The sequence below is a fragment of the Chroicocephalus ridibundus genome, chromosome 6, assembly GCF_963924245.1.
Source record: "Chroicocephalus ridibundus chromosome 6, bChrRid1.1, whole genome shotgun sequence".
Taxonomy (NCBI): Eukaryota; Metazoa; Chordata; class Aves; order Charadriiformes; family Laridae; genus Chroicocephalus; species Chroicocephalus ridibundus.
Window position 1 is genome coordinate 58,573,431 of NC_086289.1, and position 22,214 is coordinate 58,595,644.

At 53.9% G+C, this 22,214-nt stretch overlaps 3 protein-coding genes across 5 annotated transcripts; 2 read left to right on the top strand and 1 right to left on the bottom strand.

Annotated features, from left to right (window-relative positions):
• Positions 1-676: 676 nt before the first annotated feature.
• GAL3ST2 (galactose-3-O-sulfotransferase 2) lies at positions 677-8,206 on the top strand. Its single transcript, XM_063338495.1, has 4 exons — positions 677-3,108; positions 6,223-6,309; positions 6,724-6,991; positions 7,084-8,206. The coding sequence occupies exons 1-4, from the start codon at positions 3,083-3,085 to the stop codon at positions 7,900-7,902; spliced, it is 1,200 nt and encodes a 399-aa protein (XP_063194565.1). The 5' UTR covers positions 677-3,082; the 3' UTR covers positions 7,903-8,206.
• A 198-nt stretch (positions 8,207-8,404) lies between these two features.
• NEU4 (neuraminidase 4) lies at positions 8,405-13,196 on the top strand. 2 transcript variants are annotated; one of them, XM_063338492.1, is made up of 4 exons: positions 8,405-10,220; positions 11,115-11,320; positions 11,500-11,755; positions 12,145-13,196. In XM_063338492.1, the coding sequence occupies exons 2-4, from the start codon at positions 11,120-11,122 to the stop codon at positions 13,194-13,196; spliced, it is 1,509 nt and encodes a 502-aa protein (XP_063194562.1). In that variant the 5' UTR covers positions 8,405-10,220; positions 11,115-11,119. The 2 variants fall into 2 exon arrangements, with proteins under 2 accessions (XP_063194562.1, XP_063194563.1); XM_063338493.1 differs by lacking the exon at positions 8,405-10,220 and having other exon boundaries at positions 11,122-11,320; positions 11,622-11,755.
• A 408-nt stretch (positions 13,197-13,604) lies between these two features.
• On the bottom strand, positions 13,605-18,902 carry TM4SF19 (transmembrane 4 L six family member 19). Of its 2 annotated transcripts, XM_063338497.1 has the most exons (5): positions 18,123-18,847; positions 16,109-16,292; positions 15,919-15,996; positions 15,011-15,162; positions 13,605-14,723 (listed from the first exon to the last, which is right to left on the bottom strand). In XM_063338497.1, exons 2-5 carry the CDS (start codon positions 16,283-16,285, stop codon positions 14,540-14,542), a joined length of 591 nt encoding a protein of 196 aa, XP_063194567.1. In that variant the 5' UTR covers positions 16,286-16,292; positions 18,123-18,847; the 3' UTR covers positions 13,605-14,539. The 2 variants fall into 2 exon arrangements, with proteins under 2 accessions (XP_063194567.1, XP_063194566.1); XM_063338496.1 differs by having other exon boundaries at positions 15,914-16,292; positions 18,123-18,902.
• Between the last annotated feature and the right edge of the window lie 3,312 nt (positions 18,903-22,214).

Genomic DNA, 22,214 nt, shown 5'->3' on the forward strand with positions numbered 1-22,214 from the left:
GAACAATGCCACCATGGCTAAAGAGAAGACAGAATGTGAAACGCAGTCAGCCTCTGCTGCTTGTGCGTCAGGTGATGCAAAAAATATGGAAAGTCCATGATGTTGTTAGAGAAGAAATATACAGGATTTGCTTTTTGCCAAGTTAAGCTGATGCAGCACGTTCTTTCCGGATCGGGCTGTTTATATTCTCTGCCTTTTTCCTACGCTATTCTTTCTCTTCCCCCCACCCCCCAAACCACTGACCATAATTGTTTAAAATACAGGCTTTACATGTGAATGGTTCTTTTTGGGAAGCAGAACTTTCCATACTGGTTTGTTGTTTTTTTTTCAGCTACATATGGAGTGAGTGCTAGGGAGGGAATTGGGGCTGGCAGATAACCTAGTGCTGTGGCCAGGGAATTTCTGGCACAGCTAAAGCCATCATCTTTACAAATGAAGATCCTTAAGCTCAATGTAAGTTTACCATTTCAGCTAAACAATAGAGCAGTTACCCTAAGGGAAGAGAAGGGAGGAGTTATCACAGGGTTATTTTTTTAGTATCTTTCATAGACCTTAAACACTAGTATTATTATTCTCTTCCACGTTCTCAGTGATGCTTTCAAATTTTGGTTCACTGTTGTATATAGAAGGGAGAGATAGGGTGGGTACATATATGGGGGAGTGGGGGGGTATTTTTGTAATCATTTTAGGAATTTCTTATCCAAAATACTATTTTTTTTCTGGGACAGACTTATATATTTGAACAATGTGGAGCTCGACGCTTTGAAGCAGTGGTCTTCTGGCACAGTGAGGAAGCACTTGGCTCTCTCTACTGGTTTTGGGTGGGACAGAGTTAATTTCTTCGTAGTAGCTAGTATGGCACTGTGTTTTGGATCTGTGAGCAGTGTTGATGGCACAGGGATGTTGTAGCTGTTGCTGAGCAGTGCTTGCACAGCGTCAGGGTCACTTCTGCTTCTCACCCTGCCTCACCAGTGAGCAGGCTGGGGTTATGCAAGAAGCTGGGAGGGGACGCAGCTGGGACAACTGACCCCAGCTGACTTAGGGATGTCCCACACTGTATGGCGCTGTGCTCAGCAATAAGAGCTGGGGGAAGGAGGAGGAAGGGGGGTGTTCAGAGTTGCAGCATCTGTCTTCCCAAGTCACTGTTACTTGTGATGGAGCCCTGCTTTCCTGGGGGTGGCTGAACGCCTGCCTGCAACGGGATGTAGTGATCGAATTCCTCTTGCTTTGCTTGGCGCGCGCAGCTTTTGCTTTACCCATGAAACTGTCTTTATCTCAACCTGCAAGTTTTTTTGCACTTTTACCCTTCCGATTCTCCTCCCATCCTGCTGCGGGGGCGTGAGCGAGCGGCTGCCTGGGGCCGAGCTGCCCACGGGGGCTGACGCACAACACTCTCCCCTAAGCAAGCGGGCACTTGAAGCGGAGTTACTGTGCAGCTATTAATTCAGCATCCTGCCCAGCTAATTAATTCTGCGTCAGCTGGCTGACCTTCGTTGCGTCCAGTCTCAGAGCAGTCCAGCCTCATATGAAGACAGGTATTTCTGCACGGCACCATATTTTTCTGCGTAACCAAACCTGACGATTCGTGTACAACACCCCAGGAGAGAGCAATGAATCAATTGTAAAAGCTTAAAAAAATGTTCTTTTGTGACTCATGGGCTCTACCAGCTTCTGAGCAAGAAATCGCACAGTTGACGTGTATTATGTAACAGGAGGAAGAAATCTGTCAAACATGACCCACCTGCCAGCAGCAACTGACACTGTGCCAAGAGTAACCCTAGAAATTCGTCATAAAACAGCACATTGTCTCACGTTCTACCAAGAAACTCAAGGAGAGCAACCCTATACCTTACTAATCTCTGAATCTTGATAAGCGCTGGAGTTGGGGCTGGCCTGAGAAAGCTGTGATTTAAAAAGAAATGCAGTGTATTTGGGCACTCTGAAGGCTTAGTGACGTAGGTGAAGGCTACCAAAACGCTGAGGACTTGGCTCTTGGTGTGGCAGGTTGGGCCATCAGCATAGAAGGTTTAGAAAGGCAGCGCCGTGGGTGGGGAGGGAAGGGGACCACGTCAGGAGGCGCACGGTATGGCCATAAAAGACCAAAAGCAACAGCTTAATCCCCTGTTCCAGGCTGGGAGACACGAGTAAGCTTTTTGTTGCCCAAATGAGGAGACCATCAACTTCATCCCTGGCGTGGGGAGCCGGGAGAGCACCCCACCTCCAGACCTGCAGGACAAATCCTGCTCTCCTAAGGCAATTTGCAGCCATCAAACCCAGTTTGTGAAGTGCTGGCGTACAGGAGCCTTGGCCGAAGCTCAAATCCCGGTGTGATGCAAGTTGTCATCATTGTTAATAACACCAGAAAGTCACTTTGTGGACAAACCATAAAATAACATCTATTCAGGGGCAGGAGCAGTCTCTCCCAAAGCCCTGAGTCTCGGAGCTCTTAACCTCCAGCTACAATAATTGCATTTTCACTGGAAAAAGAGTTTGAAGTCTAACTGTTTAAGGGCAATTTGCAATAGGTGAACACCGTTCCTGTTTTGCCGTTGTCCCTAATTTCCTGTTCCCAAGTGTGTCTGGCAGAGAATTGTAGTCCAAAACCACGAAGCAAGAAGCGGGAGGAAAGGCACGGCAGGCACTGACCATGGCACCAGGCGGTGGGCAGGGACGGGGCACTGAAGAAGTGATGTGACCATGTGCAGGGTGACGAAGGGGCCAATGATGCCTTCCTCCAGCCTGGATCCTGCTGGGAACCCCCCAGGCCTCCCTCCCACTGCCAGAAGAGAAAGGGAATCCGTGCTAAATCCTTAGTTCCCTGCAAAACTGTTGCAAAACCTGTCTCCCGAGGCAGCTCTTTCACCCGTGTTAATGCCACGCCGTATCAGTGCTTTTCATGGCTTACTAATTTCCACCCACTTCTGGGAACACCTGGCCACTCCCTTTGTGATCACCTGTCCCAGACATTTATAGCAGCGACGGATGCTAGAAATAGAGGTGCGCCCGCTAAGAGCCGGAGGAGCCCGTAGACGGAAGGAGTATTGGGGTCGATTTGCAACGGAGATATTTGCGAACTGGCAGCATGAAAAGCCCTGGGAGCACGTCAAGGTAAGGGGGGAGGGAGCTGAAGGCTGCGGGTACGGAATTATAGAAAGGTCTGATTCAGGTAATCCCTGTAAGTTGTTAATAACCTGTAGAGTTACAGCTTGCTCCAGGGTAGAGATTAATTTTGCCATGAGCGTTTCTTTCCTCTATTCCAGGTCTTTTAATTTGAAAGCACCTTGTTAGGTCAACACACAGGTCTGTTATTTTCAGATTAAGCCAACTCAACACAAAGGTTGTCCCAAGCCTTAAACCATCCTGTAGCGGCACCTCTAAGTACGACCTGAGAGGTGATTTTCCGTGTTTTCTTCTCAGCTGGGACACGGCACAGCACGGGTCGGAAGGGAAAGTCGGACCTCCGGCGCCAGCCCTGCTGACAGTTTCACAAGATTTTTAGCTTTCTAGAAGAATTCTGTGTCTTAGGGATCAGCTCCTAAGTGCTCCCTCAAATGGCTCCCGGGCTGGTTGTGTGTCTTGTGTGCTTAGGTAACTTTCTGCGACACTGGAATTGTGGCTTTCTCCCTTGAACCTTGCTGTGGTGGTTGGTGTTGGGCTGTGGTGGGTTGACCCTGGCTGGACGTCAGGTGCCCACCAAAGCCTCTCTCGCTCCCCTCCTCAGCTGGATGGGGAGAGAAAATACAATGAAAGGTTGGTGGGTCGAGATAAAGACAAGGAGAGATGACTCACCCGTTACCGTCATGGGTAAATAGTCTCAACTTGGGGAAATTAATTTATTACCAATCAAACTGAAAATGAAAACTGAATCTTAAAACACCTTCCCCCCCCACCCCTCCTTCTTCCCAGGTTTGACTTCACTGCCGAATCCTCTCCCTCCTCCCCCCGAGCAGTGCAGGGGGACGGGGAATGGGGGTTGTGGTCAGTTCACTACATGTTCTCTGCCGCTCCTTCCTCCTCGTGGGAGGACTCCTCACACTCTTCCCCGACTCCAGAGTGGGGTCCCTCCCACGGGAGACAGTCCTCCACGAACTTCTCCAATGCGAGACCAAGAAAATAGGCAGGGGCTGCGTTTGACAGACGTGAGCCTGCTTGCTGCCTGTGGGTCCCTCTGCATTTCTTCTCCTGTCTCATCGCTACTTACATACATTGAGCGATCAAAGGAACTTTGGTTATCTCACCCCCCGCCCCCCCCAACAGGCCGGGGACCAAAGCTGTGCTTTGAAACTCTTCATGCAGACGCTGTGCTGCAAATTCATATCAGAGGTTGGTACCAGCTGTGGCTGAGGGTCTTCCCCGGCTTTGGGAAGGGCTCTTCTGCCCTTCCTGAGGATTTCCCACTTTGGCTGGGGTGCCGTTGGATAAGGAAAGCGTTGTTGTGCCAAGGAAAGCGTTGTTGTGCCAAGCAAAGCTTGAAGCAAAAGTGGTTCGGGGCAGGTTTGCGTGGCGAGCAAAGCCAAACAGTTTTCTGCAGTGCCATCATGGTGCTGTAACTTCGCCACCTGTCTCCACGCTTCCGCTGCGTTTGCATTCAGTTTGTAGCTCCCCACGATGGCTTTGTTTTTATGGGCAGGTCTTCATGTTCTCTTGGACTTTGCTCCCATCCTCTCTCCATTTTGCCATGGATGGATCCAGGCTGCCACAGCTCAGTCTGTCAGTCAGTGGGAGGCTGTAGCCCATGCCAGGTAAAGCTGGTGGTTGCACTCTCATAAGGCTAACTGGAAGGAGCAATTCAGTGTCTTCCACATAGTACAAGCTGGAGGCTATGAAAGCCACCACCCTGTGCAACAGGATCAGGTGTGAGGACCCCTTTGCCAGAACGGCAGTGGGAAGGACCACCAGATGCAGCCTGCAGCAAGCCACTTGCCCCCATCAGCCCTCAGATTGGGCAGGTTTGGAGCCTTCCATGCTCCCTTGGGAGAGTGGGAACCACAAGTGTGATCATGCCATGCTGAGATGGGATGGGACCATATCTTCTCAAAACAACTTTAAAGCCCAAGCCCGATCTGCTGCATTTTGGAAATGGCAGATGAAAACTCAGAATTCACACAGAGTTTAAAAAGTTCTTAAGATCAGAGAAGTCAGATCAAGCTTGGTGATGAAACGGTCCTGTCTGGTGGGCATCAAACTTTCAAAAGATCCTGTCTGTGTCACAGCTAGAATGCGCTGGTGATGATAAATGTTGATTGCCGTGTTAGTGCTTAAAAGACCCACCCCTCATCATTATCCAGGTGAAACACGGGTGGAGGAGGTGCGTGGTGCTGAGGGACGTGGTTTAGTGGTGGTTTTGGTAGTGTTAGGTTAATGGTTGGGCTCGGTGATCTTAAAGGTCCCTTCCAACCTAGATGGTTATATGATTCCATGGTCCGAAAAGCTGCCTCTGAGCTCAGGAAGTTTAGTCTGGCCAAGGTGAGGAGGATATGGTGTAGGGGAGAACTTTGTAGAGTGGGGTTGATGGTTGGACTCGATGATCCCAAGGGTCTTTTCCAACCTAAATGATTCTATGATCTGATGAAAGGGAGACCTGGGTGAGGCTGAGCACGAGAGCTGGGCTGGGAGGAGGAGACGTCGCAGTGGGGAAGCAGTCCTCTTGTTTGAAAGCAGGGCATAATTAGTCCCTTACGGATGCTATTGGGTTATCAATCAGTTTTCTGTATTGAAAAATCTGTTATATTGAAAAAAATGCGGTTTAGTGTTCTTTAAGATCCCTATCTTCTGCAGTGATGTGATTGATGTGATTGCAGGAGCTGCTCAGATTTCTTACCGAGGAACTCCTTATAACCCTACAAAGGGCTCATTTTCTAGTGAATGAACTAGAACTTTGAACAGTGAATAAGCTTTAAACCCCCAGAAACCTGAAAGAAAAGCAAAATAAAAGGCAGCAGAGCGGAAGGCTGTCGGGAGAGTTTAACAGGCTCTGTCTGAACCAGGCCGTGTCTTGCTACAGGCCAAAATTAGGAGAGTGATAGTGAAAGCGCAGTTTCTCACTGTCCAGCCTTGAATGCCTGACCCAGCTGGGGGAGCCAAACGTGGCTGGCACCACGGAGCCACAAAATTGCGCTCCCACTGGTAAAAATTTCCAGGGACAACATGCAAAGCTTGGTGGTTCGCGTTCCGGGAAGGACTATCATGTAAAAATCCACTGAAACTCTTCTTTCTTTCCAGGAATATCAAATGTCTCATTGTTTTCAGTCTTTGCCTGGGACTCGTCTTCCTGTCGGGATACTTCCACATGAAGAACAAAAATGATGTGTAAGTGAAGCAGAATCAAGGTTGCATGACTTCGTCTGCCCAGGGCAGCAAGGAGCTGACCTGTGACACTTGATTTCACTCTCATGAGGTTTAAGCTAATCCTGGAAGGGCAGCAGCCCAAAGATAGGTCCTAGATCCACATTTGGGCAGGCAAGGGATCAAATTAGTCAAAGTGCAGCTCTTTCGGGCAAAATCAGCCATATGGGAAAAGAAAAAAGGGCATCAAGCCAAAGCCTTTGGGTAATTGAGGACCTGGAGAAGCAGAAAACTGTCCGACATCTATGCCTGAGGGATGGGGCTTGGTTGGGTTGGTGCCTTGCTAGGAGACATCTGCTCAGGTTTGGCTTTGCCAGGTCTCAGAAATGGGGTACGGCACTGGAGAGGCTTTTTTCCTCATCTTTTGCCTTCCTGCAGAATCTTGGAGAGCCACGAGGAGCTGCTGCCATGCCGTGCCAAGACTAACGTCATGTTCCTCAAGACCCACAAGACTGCCAGCAGCACCATCCTGAACATCATGTTCAGGTTCGCAGAGAGGTACAACCTCACCGTCGCCCTCCCAGCCAATGAGCTCGTACACCTGGGCTACCCAGAGACCTTCCAGGCCCAATTTGTGGAGGAATTTCAAACTATAGGACAAAACTACAACATCATGTGCAACCACCTGCGGTTTAACCCTTCGGAGGTAAGAAAGAGCCGCGACACCTGTGGAGAAGCCTGGTTGAACAAGCAAGTGCCTCCGGACTAACAGCCTCTCTTCTTCCTCCCTGCAAATAGGTGCAAAAGGTGATGGCAGCGAACACCTTCTACTTCTCCATCCTGAGGAACCCCATTCTTCTGCTGGAGTCTTCCTACGTCTACTACAAGGACGATGTCCCTGCCTTCAAGATCTCCAAGGACGTGAATGAGTACCTGGCGTCACCCACGAAGTATTACCACCCGGCGAATTACAAGCAAAACATCTATGCCCGCAATATCATGTGGTTTGACTTTGGCTATGATAACAACGCAGAGGACAACAAAAAGTACATCCAGACGGTCTTGAAGGAGATTGAACAGAACTTCCACCTGATCTTAATAGCAGACTACTTTGATGAGTCCATGATCCTCTTGAAGCACACTTTGTGCTGGGATCTGGATGATGTGATTTACTTTAAGCTCAATTCCAGAAGCCAGGACACTGTCCAGACCTTGACTCCAGAAAGCAAGGAACGGGTAAAAGCGTGGTGCTCGCTGGACTGGGAGCTCTACCTGCACTTCAACCAGAGCTTCTGGAGGAGAATTGAGGAAACCATAGGACTCGAGGAGCTGGAGAATGAGGTGAATCACCTGCGAAGGAGACAGAAGGAGCTCATGGAGATCTGTCTTTTGAACCAGGAGGCAGTGGGGAAGGATCACATCAACAACAAAGCTCTCCTGCCTTACCAGTCAGGGGCCGCAAACATCCTTGGGTACAACCTCAAACAAGACTTGGACAACAGGACTCTGAGAACCTGCCAGAAGATGGTTATGCCAGAGCTCCAGTACATGTCCCATCTTTATGCTGTTCAACACCCGCACAAGAAGAGGAAGCAGTTAGGCTTGCCCTTGGCCTGAACCAGTTTCCAGGAGAAGATGCAGCTCCCAACTCCCAACTAGGACACGTGACAACCCACTGGTGTTTCCCACCACTTTGCGTCACCCCGTGTCAGGCATGTGGCTGGCCCACAGGACTCTTGCACAGGAGGGGCTGGGGGGAGAGTCTGTGTTCAAGGCCACCAAGCTGGTGGTGGGTCCCTTTTTGGGCATCTTGAGCCGAAGGCTCTGCGTTGGCTGGATCCTGCGTGATCCCTCTTCCTCGCTGCCAGGCGGGGACAGCCTGCTGCTGCTGAGTGCTGGGCAGGCTTTTAACTGCCTCTTAATCATTAATCATGAGCTTAATCATTTTGTTTGCATTCGACTTTATTTAATAGCTGTCCTTATGCCCAGGCTCATCACAGCTCGCTAGAGCAAGTCCTGATTTTTAGCATTTAGGGGAAAAGAAAGGAGGAGGAGGGAAACAAGAAGCAGACCGCGATGAGGGGACACAGCACTCGGAGGAGGAGGAGAGATGTCGGGTCTCCCGCCCAGCAGCGTCTGCGCTCGACGATGTCTAAGCGCTGTGCCATGCCAGGGCTGCTTTTTGAGTGGGAGTCCCAAGTATCGTACCCAAAGCCGTCCGCGCTGGCTGGCGGCCTTTTCCCACCGGCACATGAGATGTCCCTCTCGTGTGTCATAGAATCAGAGAATGCGTTGGGTTGGAAGGGGCCTTTAAAGGTCATCTGGTCCAACCGAGGCTGGACTACATGACCTGGGTTGGTTGAGGTGTGGGGGGGGCCTCTGCACCACTTGGGACCGTTTGGTGCGCCCCTGGGAGGGCCCGTTTTGTGGTTTCACCCCTCCCTCTTGGGCGAAGGTCCCTATTCTGGAGGCGTGGATGGTCCCTTGGGCTCAGCATCCCTGAAGCCCGCTCTCAGTAGAGGCTTTGTTGCACCCCACTTCTTGCTGCGTTGGCCAAACTCTTCAACACTGATTAGGAGAGGGGCGCAGGGAGGCACAGCCGCTGCTCATTTAGGGCACAACCTTTTTATTGAAGGAGGTAATTAAACCTGCCTGGTCCTTCTTTGCTCATTTGCCAGCTCCGTGCTGCTGCTCTGGTGCTGGGAAGGTTCGTTAGAAGGACGGCAGGGCCAAGCCCAACGTCTTTCGCGTCACTGCTGTTAATGATTGCCCATGGCTGGTTGCCGTTGCACCGGCCGTCCCCAGAGGTGCAATATTTCAATGCTTAGTCAATGTCTCCCTGCTCACGCCGGTCGGGGACCAAAGGGTGTGACTGGGATGATGGATCCAGAGTCGCTTGGCTCGTGGCTTCGCCTTGGGGGGTGATGCAGCCCAGCAGCATCCCAGCCCAGGAAGCGGGAGAGGTGCTGTCAGAGGGCAGCGGAGCTGGGCTTTTCCTCGGCTGCGTTTAAAGCCAGCGGGGAGCCAGGAGAGCCAGCCGAGGCAAGGGTTAACCTCCTGCACGGCAACCTGTGCTGCTCCTCAACCCATGTGACGGGCAACACAGAGAGATTAACCGCACCGTCATGGTTCCATGTGATGGGCAACACAGAGATTAACGGCACCGTCATGGTTTTCTGCTCCAGTAACCCTGGCTAAAATTAACCAGGCTGAGGAGGCGTTTGTAACTAGCCACAGCGGCCGCCCATGTTCAGCCTGGGCAATCCCCGGGGGCCTTTCCCGGCCAATTCTGTAGCCAGAGCCTGGGCTTTCACCTTGGAGCTTCTGATCCATGACTTGCCGTATGAATTTTGTCACACCCCTTTAGCTAAATTGGTGCCAGGGATGGAATATAAGCGTAAAAACAATTTCTTAACAGCTGACTTGTGTGCGGGGGGGTGGTCCTGGGAAGGCTGGGACCCTCCGGACTGCAGCCCTCAGGCTGGGGAGCTCACGGCTGGGATGGACCATGGTGAACGTGGGTTACAGCACCTGGGCAGGGAGGTCTGGCCTCGCCCAGCATGCAGGAGGAGGGAAACTGAGGCAGGAGTGCAAACACTACCCCCCCTCCCCCCCCAGCTCTGTTTGCCTCCCCTCTGAGGGGGGTCCAAGGCGGCAGCTTGGCATCGGCAGGGCCCCTGGCTCTGCCCGGGCTGGTAACGCTGCCTTTGTGCCGCCCAGCGCTGCTGACTCAGGGCTTTTTCCCAGCCGCCGCCGCTGTGGGAGCCCCGTGACCCATCGGTGGGGGGACCCTGTGAGGGGGGGGGGGTGGCAGTGAAGCAGGCGAAGCAGCGAGGTGACGGGCTCTGCAGAAAGACAGTGGCTGCGGGGGCTGGTGTTACCTCATGGTGGGGGCGAGGGACAGCGAGGACCCCCCCCCAGCTGAGCACGACCCGGTGAGTGCCTTTGCTTTTTCCATGGGGAGATCTCGGTCCCTACAGCCCCCTGAAAGGAGGGTGTAGCCAGGGGGGGTCGGTCTCTTCTCCCAGAGAACAGGTGATAGGACAAGAGGAAACGGCCTCAAGTTGCGCCAGGGGAGGTTTAGGATGAATATTAGGAAAAATTTCTTCACTGAAAGGGTTATTAAGCATTGGAACAGGCTGCCCAGGGAAGTGGTTGAGGCACCATCCCTGGAGGTATTTAAAAGCCGGGCAGACACAGTGCTTAGAGGTATGGGTTAGTGATGGGTTTTGTCAGAGTTGGGTTGATGGTTGGACTCGAGGATCTGAAAGGTCCCCCCCAACCTGGGCAATTCTATGAGTCTATGAAATGAGGAGCTGGCTGGGTCCGCTGCACTGGAGGCACCAGAACCGCAGGACAAAATGGTCCCTGACCCCCCTCTAAGGACCCTGGGCTGGGCCCAGGGTCTTGTCCATGTGGAGATGAGCTCTGCCCCCCACCCCCAGTGCCCGGTCGGTGATGGGAGCAGGGAACCCCAGGTCTCACCCTGCCCTTTGCCGGCTGGCCGTGATTTACCAGAAACCCTTTTTGAAGAGCATCTTGAAGATCAATTTAATTTTATGTAGTTTTATTTCGGGTCAGCCTCTTTGGTGTTACCCAAAATCCTGTCCCGTGTTAGCAGTGGTGACTTGTCACACATTCAGCCCCTCTCAACTCCAACACTGCCTGTCCTCCAGCCTGTGCTCCAGCGTGGGGGGAGGGATGTTCCCCAAACCCAAGCCCACCAGGTTAAAACCCAGACCCCTCCAGGACAACCCGGCTCCCGGCCAGCAACTGGTTCTCCCCCTTCACCAACCCACCGTGGCAAGGGCTGCATCTTTCTGCTGCAGATGCCATGGGCTCCCGGCATTTCCCTGCCCGGACCGTGCTCTTCGAGAAGGAGTCCAATGGTGTCACCTACCGCGTGCCCGCCCTGCTTTACCTGCCCTGCGTGGCCAAGCTGCTGGCTTTCGCGGAGGAGCGGCTGAGCGCCGACGATGCCCACGCCAACCTGCTGGTGCTGCGCCGTGGCACCGTCTACGGGAGCTACGTGGAGGTGGGACGAGGGATGCACCTGGGGTTGGGGGCACGGAGACAGCCGAGTAGTTGTCCTCCATGGCTTGTGCGTGTCACAGCTGAGCTCCAGGAGGCACCCGCGCAGGGAGGTGAGGTAGGGGGTGGGTGAAGTGGGATGGTCCTCACCCCCACCTCCATCCTCTTCTCCTCCCTGGGCAGTGGGAAGACATGCGTGTGCTGGAGACAGCAACGCTGCAGCACCACCGGTCGATGAACCCCTGCCCGCTCTACGATGAGTTCACCGGCACCCTCTTCCTTTTCTTCATCACGGTCTTGGGCAGAACTCCTGAAGCCTACCAGATCGTCACTGGCCAAAACGTCACCCGCCTCTGCTGCGTCACCAGCGCCGACCAGGGCCTGAGCTGGAGCACGGCCACAGACCTGACGCAGCAGGTCATTGGCGGGGCCATCAAAGGTAGCCCACCAGAGAGGGGCGAGGAGGGGGGAGGACAGCCAGCAGGAGGGTGCACTTGTGTTTTGGCCTCCTGGAGCCACCCATGGTGTGGCCGGAGGTGACCTCGGGGACAGGACACCCACGAGCATCAAAGAGATGGGGTAGAAGAGGACCCCAAGCGAAGGAGAGTGGGGATGGGGAGAGTATCTCTATCACTTGCATGGGGGTGGAGGCGATGGAGAAGCCGTGTAGCTATGGGTAGGACCATGTGTGAGGACAACTTGCTGCCCTCCCACCCCATCACCTTGCTTGGCTAGGCTGGGGGGATGCTCTGGACACCCTTCCACGTTGGGCACGGCAGGGGTACGAGGGAGGCCGCTCTTCACCTCCATCCCATCTCTGCTTCCCAGACTGGGCGACGTTCGCGCTGGGCCCCGGGCACGGGATCCAGCTGCGGTCCGGGCGGCTGCTGGTGCCCGCCTACAGCTACCACATCGACTGCAAGGAGTGCTTCGGGCAGCTCTGCAAGACCACCCCTCACTCCTTCGCCTTCTACAGCGACGACCACGGCCAGCGCTGGCGCTTCGGGGAGTTCATTCCCAACCTGCAGACGGGCGAGTGCCAGCTGGTCTCAGTGGACGAGGAGGATGGCTCCAACGTCCTCTACTGCAACGCACGCAGTCCCTTGGGCTTCAGGGTCCAGGCGCTGAGCACGGACGATGGGGCTGTTTTCCACAGGGGGCAGCTGGTCCAGCGGTTGGTTGAGCCCCCCCATGGCTGTCACGGCAGCGTTGTTGGCTTCCCCGCACCATTCGTGTATGTCCCTGCTGCCCCCTGGGACTCTGTGCTGTCCCTCCGGGGCTCAGCTCGCCGGCTGCTCCCTAGGATGCTGCCAGGGCTTCGGTCCGTGTCCACCTCGCAGGCAGCCAGTGATGAGCTGCCCGCAGTGGCCACCAGCAGCCACCACGAGCCAGCTGAGCCCAAGGAGGGCTGTCTTACCCCGGGGCGTCTCAGCCATGCCCGCAGTGGCACCCTGGTCCAAGGGGATCCTGCAGCACCCACTAACCCCGTTCCCTTCTTCCAAGCACCGACATGGGTCCTCTACTCCCACCCCACCAGCTCCATGTCACGGGTCAACATGGGGGTTCACCTGAGCACCTTCCCCAGGGACGTGGAGAGCTGGACCGAGCCGTGGGTCATCTATGAGGGCCCAAGTGCTTACTCGGACCTGGCTTACATGGAGCTGCCCTACAACGAGGCCACCATCTCTGGTGGCCCAGCCATCGCTTTTGCCTGCCTCTACGAGAACGGGACACGGTCACCCTACGAGCAGATCTCTTTTAGCATGTTCACACTGCACGATGTGCTCCAGAACATCCCCCTGACAGCCACTGTGTCCCGGCAGGACAGCGGCCCCCGACACCGCAGAAAGTGGGGGCGAAGTAGCTGCTTCATCTCCTAGTGCCTCCCCCCAGGTTGGCTCTCCCTGATCACCCAGTGCCGGACCCCAGGGCGCCGGGACACTCACAGGCTGGGGTCCTGCCACCGGCCAGCACAGCCACACCACAGAGAAGGCATGCGCTACCATCTCAAAACTGGACTTTATCTCTTTTTTTTTATTGCTATTTTTTTAATTATATAGTTGGTTGGGCACGGAGGCTTGTGCCACCAGCCCAGGCCCAGGCTCCTTTCCCAGCACACGACCCACCCCATGACATACATAAGAGGGGGCAGCAACAGCACTGCAGGAGAGAAGGCATCTGGGGGCAGCCCGGGCTGGGTGGGGGGAACATGACGCTCCGGCTGTGCCATACCTGGTGCTACCACCCTGCTCCACCAGTTTCCCTCCCATGGTCATAAATATTTATGCTGCTTTTTTAACGATCCTGTTCGAGCCACTTCCTCTTTTTCTCAATGGTTTCTCCAAAATCGCCCGGTTACTGTTTAATCTGGCTGACTGCCTTTTTTTCAAACTACTTTGGACATGGCTATTTTCCTCGTAACCTCGTCAGTTGCGGAGCAAACATCCTCGCAGCACAGGCAAGTTCAGGTCTGTACCCATGTGGGGTCCCCGGAGAGGTTTAGGGGACGAGGGCGCGGGGATGGGGGACATGCTGGACCTGGCATCACCCCCGGCGAGTGCAGCGGGTCCTGGACCAGTGGGGACGAGCGGCTGCTCCTAACATCTGCCGCATGCCTGCGTGTGCAGGACTACACCGCGTTTCCAGCACTACCTCCCTCAGCTCAACTCTATCCAAAGTCTCCCAGCCAGAGCCTGGCTTGGCTCCTGCCCCACGCAGGAGACAAACTCCACCACAAGCTGCCATAAAAGCAGATTAATTAACGAAAATAGGTTAACGGTCCAACTCTTATTTCTACAAAAACCACCACGTCACGTTTTGAACTTTGGCAGGTGGAGGCTAATAAGGAGCGGCCAGGGAAGCCGTTGGGCTCAGTGCTAGGATGCCAGGAGCCAGGTCCCCACCGCCATCGCTCACCGGGCTGGTTTACAACCCCCCATGGCTGCCAGCCCAAAGGTGGGGCATCTGCTCCAGGGTGGAGGAAGACATACCACCTGGGCATAGGGCTCTGCACGGAGGCAGCCCTTTGCACGCTGACCCCACACACATGGCTTCGACGTCTCGTGCGGGCTGGGGTCTCTTTCCCCCATGGGGGAATCTGTCTTGCACCGGACTGGTATCACAGCTTGTGCCGTATCCCCGCCACGGCACTTGCCACTGGCCAAGGTACACGCGGGGATGATGCCTCCTCCAAGTGCCAGCCTCCTGGCACAGTAGCAGGTCCCTACTTCCCCTCGCAGAAGCCGCAGAGGCAGCCGAGGCAGCCATTGAGGATCTGGAGGGAGGCCAGCACCATCTCGGCGGCGCTGATGAGCAGCAGGAGGGAGAAGAGGACGGCGTTCCAGGCCACGATGCCTGCTGGCTCCAGGCAGATGCTCCAGGTGCGATTGTGCACGTAGTTCTCTGTCCTGCGCAACAGGGAGAGGAGGAGATGCAAAATGACCTGCAGCAGGTCAGAAATCGCATTGCTTTCCTCCGTGGGGATGTGCCCCAGACACCCTGTCCTTCATTCCAAGGGTCAGCAGAGTGATGGGAAGCACCACATAGAAAGCTGTAGAAGGTGAGGATTTCTGGAGCTACCAGACTCTTCCATCACCATCAGCAAGCCCACCAAGCCCACCCACCGTAAATAATCCCAACTTAATTAGCAATAAGACGACGAGGTGGCACTAGCGGCTCAACCCCACTGCCTCACCTGGCATCCAGGAAGGGGTAGCCCCAGAGGGTGCCATGCTCGGAGGCGTTGTAGAAGCAGAGGGGTCCGTTGGTCAAACCCACCCCAGAAAGGACGAAGCAGGCGGCTGCGCCCAGGAGCGCCAGCTTGGAGAGCACAGCAGAGATGAAAGCCTGTGGGCAGCACCCAGGGAGGGACCGAACATCAGGCGGGCTCCAAAACACCGCTGGGCGTTATCAACGGAGTTTGGTTAAGGGGGCATAACTCCCCTCCCCTTCACCCCAAAGGGCTCCAGCCCTGGGGAGCCGAGGCTGAGGATGGAGCTAGTGCTGGGTTGTTTCGAGCTGGGAGGAAGTGGGCAGGGAGCTGCCACGCACAGCCCGGTGGGGCAGAGCCCATGCAGCAACACATGGGCTGTCCTCCAGGGATGCGGCACCGCGCAGCATCCCACCATAGAATCATAGGGTTGGAAGGGACCTCTGGAGATCATCCAGTCCAACCCCCCTGCCAGAGCAGGGTCACCTACAGCAGGTTGCACAGGAACGCATCCAGGCGGGTTTGGAATGTCTCCAGAGATGGAGACTCCACCACCTCTCTGGGCAGCCTGTGCCAGGGCTCTGCCACCCTCTCCAGTGGGGCCACGGGAGAGGGGACACCATGCCACATCCCACCGTGGGGCCATGGGAGAGGGGGATCCGTGACATGTCCCACCACAGGGCCACGGCAGAGTGGCACCCTGCCATGAGCCAACATGGGAGAGGGGACACCCTGCCACAACCCGCCACAGAAGAGGGGACACCCAACACATCCCACCGTGGGGCCGTGGGAGAGGTGCTAACCTGCCGCGTCCCACCCGTGGGGCCACCCGCCACATCCCACCACCCGCCGCTTGGGACTGCTTTGGCACAGGGGTCCCGGCGCCACCTTACGTTGCAACGGGTGCCGCAGTCGGAGCAGCCAGCGCATCGCCACCCCACCGCCGTGATGTGGGCCGCTGCCAGCAGCACCTGCAGGAAGGACAAAGCAGCTGGGGGACGAAGGGGAGGCACCTGCTCCATATCCCTTACCCCTGCTCCACAGACACGCGATGGAGGACGCGGTGCGAACCACGGTACTCACAGTGATGCCGCCTCCCCAGACACCCGGCATGAGCTTGGCGTGTTTGCTGATGTGCCCCTCCGCCAGGTACTTGGATGCCCCACCGGGGAAGAGCAGGAGGATGTTGGCTGCCATAGAGAGCGCGCCCAGCGCCAGCAGGCAGGGACCCACGATGCGGCTGCACTTCCCCACGCACATGGCCGCCCTGCGTGGGATGGGGAGGAAGAGGAGGAGCGGAAGGGGCTGCCTTTGGCCCCACGACGCCCCCACCCCGAGCCCATCGCACAGCCGTGGGTGGATGGGAGTTTGCTGGTTCCCAGTTTTGGGTCCCAGCCTGCCCCACCAGCATCGCCCTTACTCAAGAGCAATTTCCAGTTGAAATCCTATTTTTCCCCACACCATCTAATTAATATTAAAAATAAATTCAATGTTAATACTGATCTACTGCCGCTGAACGGTTTTCTTGAGGTTATTTTATCATAGAAGGAGAAGCTCAGCTTCAGACCTGCTAATATTTCTTTGCCATACAGGGAAGGGAGTTTAGGACAACGGCAGGTCTCACACTGAGCCTTGAAACCTCTGCGACCCACAGCGTGGGCTCCTCCAAAATCCTACTGCGGGAAGGAGACCGACCGCCACGGCTCGGTTTGACTTTGAGTGCTCACAATGAGCCAGAGGGAGCCAGGAAAGGGGAGAAACCCTCAGACAAGGACTTGTGAAAGCCCATCAGTCTCCAATCAAAGGCAACAGGAACTCCATCCCCATCGCTCACTAGTCCTACCATAGGTCTGAATATGCTGACACCAATTAAAGTTGATAAAGCAAAGGTTATCACCTATCCTTGCGCGAGCCATCCAGCTCTGCTGGTATTTATTATATTTATTTATATTTTATTCACCTAGAAAGTGCCTGCCCGTCTCCAGGTGACACCTTGTCAAAAATTAGCTATCCCTCTTCTGCATCTGCAAGGAGGGGGACATGCAGCGGTTGCCCTGGGACCGCTGAAAGCAGCTTGGTTTGCCGTTGTCCCGGCTTCCGGCTTCCCAGCTTCCTCCTGCCCTGCCTTCATTTTTGCTTCAGGGTGTTTTTGTGGATTTTCCCCTTTCCTGGTGGCTTGCAGCCTGGTTTCGCAGAAGTTCCCTGAATCGGGCTGCTTCTCACGCTGGCCAGTTTATTTCGGGCTCGCTCTGCTCTGGCTTTGCAGAAGTAGAAGCGAAGAGGCGCCGCGTGGTTGTTTCCGTGGGAAAAGCTGCCTCAGCCCCCTCACATTCGGCATGGGGCAGGAGCGACTCCAGTCCCTGCACGGCTCGAGGGGACAGGGGCCACCAGCCCAATGGGGCTTTGCGTCCCTGCGACCTGCTGGAGACCAGCCCTACCAGGCTGCTGGGGGCCAGGGAAGGCTAAGCGTGCAGGAACAGGGCTGCAATACCCTGCTGTGTGGAGAGGATGCAAGCCAAGAAGCCCAAGGTGGACCACCAGCTCCACCCATCCTGGAGCTCCGTCTCCCCTCTGCTGGCTATCCTCCCTGCCTTGGTTATAGAGAATTTAGGGCCTCTCGCCCTCACTGTGGTCCCATCTGCAGTCCAGCGATTGCATGTGGTTGTCCCCTCAGAGCCATGAGCTGAGGGGGGTGCTAAGTTGGAGGACCTTCCAGTATAGCTCTTGCTCCTCTGGAGCTCACAGTGTGGGCTGCTCTCACCAGCCAGAGGCTTTTGTGATCTGCAAGTCTGCCCTTAACCTCCCCAAGGACTCTCCTTCCCATCCACCTCTGTCCTGGGGAAGGCAGGACATCTCCTCCCCCCAACGCTCTCCTCAAGCAAGAAGCAAGTTTCCATTAGCTGCTTTCTTCTGCCTCAGCCAATACAGACAGACAAACCCCCTCTGTCAGGGGAGGTAAAGCAAAAGTGCAGCTGAACCAGCCTCTGTTAGGACACTGGAAAGACAGACTCTCTGCCTGCCAGCACATCGCCATGGCCAGAAGCAAGCGGATGCAAGCAAAGCCCAGGGAACCCGTCCTCCTGCCTTCCCGGCTTACCTGGGAGCAATGCCACGCAGAGCCAGCAGCGTTCACCCTCGGATGAGCCCTCTCCTGGAGGCATCACCCATGGGTGACTATTTATGGTGTCCCAGCATGTGTCCCACGCCTTACTCCTCCAGCGCAAGGTCCACCCACTGCATCAGTCATAATCCTTCCTCTTCCACACAACGGGCTGCTCAAAAGGAAGAATGACTGTCCGGTCTGAATGAGGCAGCCTCTGCCGGCGCTGCAGCTGATCCATCGGTTTGACTATGACCCCTTTCACTGGCAGAAGCCACAAGACCACCAAAACATGCACAACTTCAGATCTTAAGGCTTCTACCACGCCTGACTTTGGCCATTGCCTGAGTAGCAAACCCTGTTTCTCCTGGAACGACCTGCAATGACTACGTAGGGAGAACATTCTCCTCTCTCCTCCGCAGCTCACTCCAACCGCTATCGTTCTGTCACCATGAGTCCACGTCCTCCACCAAGGGCCTCTTCCATTATGTTTCACCTGACTTCCCTCATTGTGCAAGAGCTTTGTGTGTGGATGCTGCACAGTTCAGCTTTGCCTCTTCCCCTTTTTACCTACAGGAGGGAGAACACTAATATTTCAATAAAAACTTTTAAGTAAATATTCTTGTGTCTCAGCTGGTTCCTATCTCCTGCCCTTTGCCTCCTTGCAGATGGCCCAGCTTTTCCTCCAGGTGTTGAGCATACCCCATTACATACATGTCTCACACCTCCGTGATAACATTGAGAGAGAAAGGTTGCTTCTGGATATCTTAATTACTGCAAGTTATCAGACAACAGCATTTCAAAGTCCTATCCGGGGTACCCACGGCTGGCAGTTAATGTGCAATGGGGAAGCTCCTCTTCTGTCCCCACAGAGAAGGCCTAACGGTAGAGGCTCCAAGACGGGACAAGGACTGGGAGAACATGACCTCCGTGTCCGGCAACAGGAAATGGGGAAGCCGTAGGACAAAAGTTGGCAAAAATTGGGCAGTTTTTCTGGCAGAGAAGTTGCAGGCAGCACAAGCACAGAGGAGAACTGCCCATGGGCTGCGCAGACAAAAGGAAGAGTCTTCTCAAAGAAAAGTTTGGAGAAGGCTCAGGTTCCTCGTGCGTTCATCACAAGGACCTGAGGCACATCAGCTGCTTGGGACGTGGGCTTCCCCGTCTGCCACAGCCACAGGAGATGGAGCGTAAGTGCAGCTGTCTTGTAGCCCTGATACAGTCTCGCTCCAATATAGGAGGAAAAAAAAGCAACTAAAGTGCTACCTTTAGGTTTAGAACCCAACTTGCTCTACCTCAGGGAACGCACGCGAGTAGCATTTGCCAACACGTTTCAAAGTGGCTTTTCCTGCTTCCAAATCGATGAGTACAGGACTGCTGAGAACCTAAAACCTGCCCTAAGTACAGCGTGCCATGCTCTGTCGGAAGAAACAGAGAATGGAGTTGGAGCCCTCGAGTGCCACATGGGAAAAGATGAACGGGTGAGGCTGGGTTACATCAGCCAATACTGTTTTTCTAGGAAAAATAAGCTGAGAGGAGGAGATTATCTGAATGATGATAGTTCCTCTGAAAGGAAAATCAGAGTTTGCACCAGCGCGTAAATCCCCATTTTATTCTTAGGTAAGATAAATCAGTCTCTAAAAAGCAGTCAGCAGCAAAGGCGAATCATGTAGGACATGCGGGACAGCAGACTGCTGAGAATAATCCGATTTTTCCTTCCTCCTTTATTTTTTTTTTTTTTTTTCTTAAACTTAGAAAGACAGGAAGCGTTTTTCACTCTGCTGGAAGAAAATGTGTTGCAACTTCATCTTGTGCCCTTTTCTACGTCACGGCAATCTGAGCATCCCACATTGCCACACACATGATCTGGTCAATCATCTCCCACAGAAAACCCCACGCCATTCGGGATGGGGGTGGTGAATCTTTTCCCCAGGGTGAATCTTTTCCCCAGAAGCGCTGATCTTCCCCTTACACCAACTCCAGCCTGAGTCTGTAATAGTAATAATAATAATGTTATTAATAGGTTCATTTTAGTGCTTCCCAAGTACTGCAAGCGGCTGCGTGCCCCCCTTTCTTGCACAGCGACTCAATTATGGAGCATCAGCATGGCAGTTACAGGCTAGTAACTTGCTGCCAAGTCACCCGGCCATGGCACTGGTGGTGCCAGGCAAAGCCATCCTGGCTCGGCAAGGTCCTCCTGTGAACTCCTCCCCTGACACCAGATCGCAGCTGAAGAGACGCCGACTGCTTTCACCCTAGTCGTGTCGCGTCGCTTTATCCCATCACACTTAAGAGGGCTCGGCCTCTGCGGTCCACGGTTTGCAGATCACATTCAGCAGTGGCTCTTTCTGAACTTTAAGGTCTGTGAGCTTTTTATAACCACCGTGTCCGCTCTCTTAACCACGCTCCCCTGCTCCTTGCTTCCCCAACACCTTCTGGGCTGTGGGAACTGCATGGCAGGTTGGGATTCAAGAGCGGTTTGGCTTCAAGGAGCATCAAAGAGGCTGAATTGAGTTTGAATCGGCAAGATTGAATTGTTCTGTGCCAAACCAAAGTTCACCTCGGTCCTCTCCGGAGGATGCTCGGCACGATTCAGTGGTCTCTCCCACTCCTCTTGGTAGCATCTATTTCTGCCACTGGCTAAGATGTCTCAAAACTCAGGTGTGGGCACATTTGCTGCCACCAGTAATCCCCTTCCGCAAGCCCCGTTTGGAGTTTGTGGCTAGAACTCAGACTGAGGAAATATCACCACCACGCTGCTAGACAACATGGCATTTCCTTTTAACTTCCTTCTGAATCTCACCTGATTTAATACTTCAGATGAGCTACACCAACCCAGTTAAAAGTTGGAAGGAGTTTGCAGAAAGGAAAAAGAAATAAATTAAACCCAAGAGGTACCTTGAGCCTATCCTGTAGTTCCTCGACCTGCAGACTGTGATGAAAAAATATTTCCAACTCAGCTGGAACAGGAAATATTTTCCTAAGCTGCATGGAGAGATCAGCCTGTTTTCCAGCCTCAATGGGCACACAAGCAAGCCTTCATCACTGAAACTGGAATTGTCCGTTTCTCTTAACACAGCGAGAGGGAGAGGTGTACACACTGAAAACAAAAGACAAAATCACTTCCAGGATACCCCTGGAGAGGCAACAGCCTTCTCCTGGCCTCCTCTGGAGGTTGGTGCCTCCCAGAAGGGTGTCAACCACGGAACTTGGACAACCTCCCTTGAGAAAGACTGGGGCAGTGGCTGAAACGACTGTTTCAGTGGAGACCCACCCGCAGTCAGGAACACGAGGATGACCCCACATCAGTTTCTTAAGCTTTTGTTTCCCCACCATACCTGCTAAGTTCTTGTCCAGAAGGGACTCTGCTCATTGGCATTTCACACGAGGCCGTTACAGGAACATCCCAAGGAGCCCAAAAGACAATTGCAGAAGTTGGAGGCTCCATCTTGACACCACCTGTACCAAGAGGACATTGACAGTTCAGAATAGAAAGCCACATTTTCTCTGCTCTTCCATTGGGAAGGACGGAAAATCCTATCCCTGCCTCTTTTTATTCATTTACATAAGGGGATTTTTCCTATCAAGGTACCAAAAGTTTGGCTCACTTCAAGATTCTGTAACCCGCAAAATGGGCTGAAGCCTTCTTGGGGTAAGCCAGCGGCTCGCTGTAACCAACAATTCCTTGTAAGCAGGAACTGGATGCTTCCTACTGAAGAGTTACTTTGTCATATTTATTGCCAGGCACAAACAGGCTTCAAATTCAGGCAAGCCCTGTCCTTCCCGCTGGGCAAACACGGAGCTAGTATCTAAAATAAACATTTAGACTTTTTCAGCTGAGCTGCAGCTTCTGCTACTTATTTTGTAAAGACTCGAGGCCAACGAAAGTGGCTACAGTCAGGGTAGGAAAATTGTAAACTCCCCAGAGGTCCAACAGAAGCTAAGGCACCCGGACCTATTCTGCCAAGTCGAGATTCACAGACCAGGAGGCAAAGGAAGATAAAACCCACCCAATCTGACCATTTTACTAAAAATTCAGACACAAACAGGGAATTCGGTTTGATTTTGTTTCCTTCTACCCCAATAACGTCA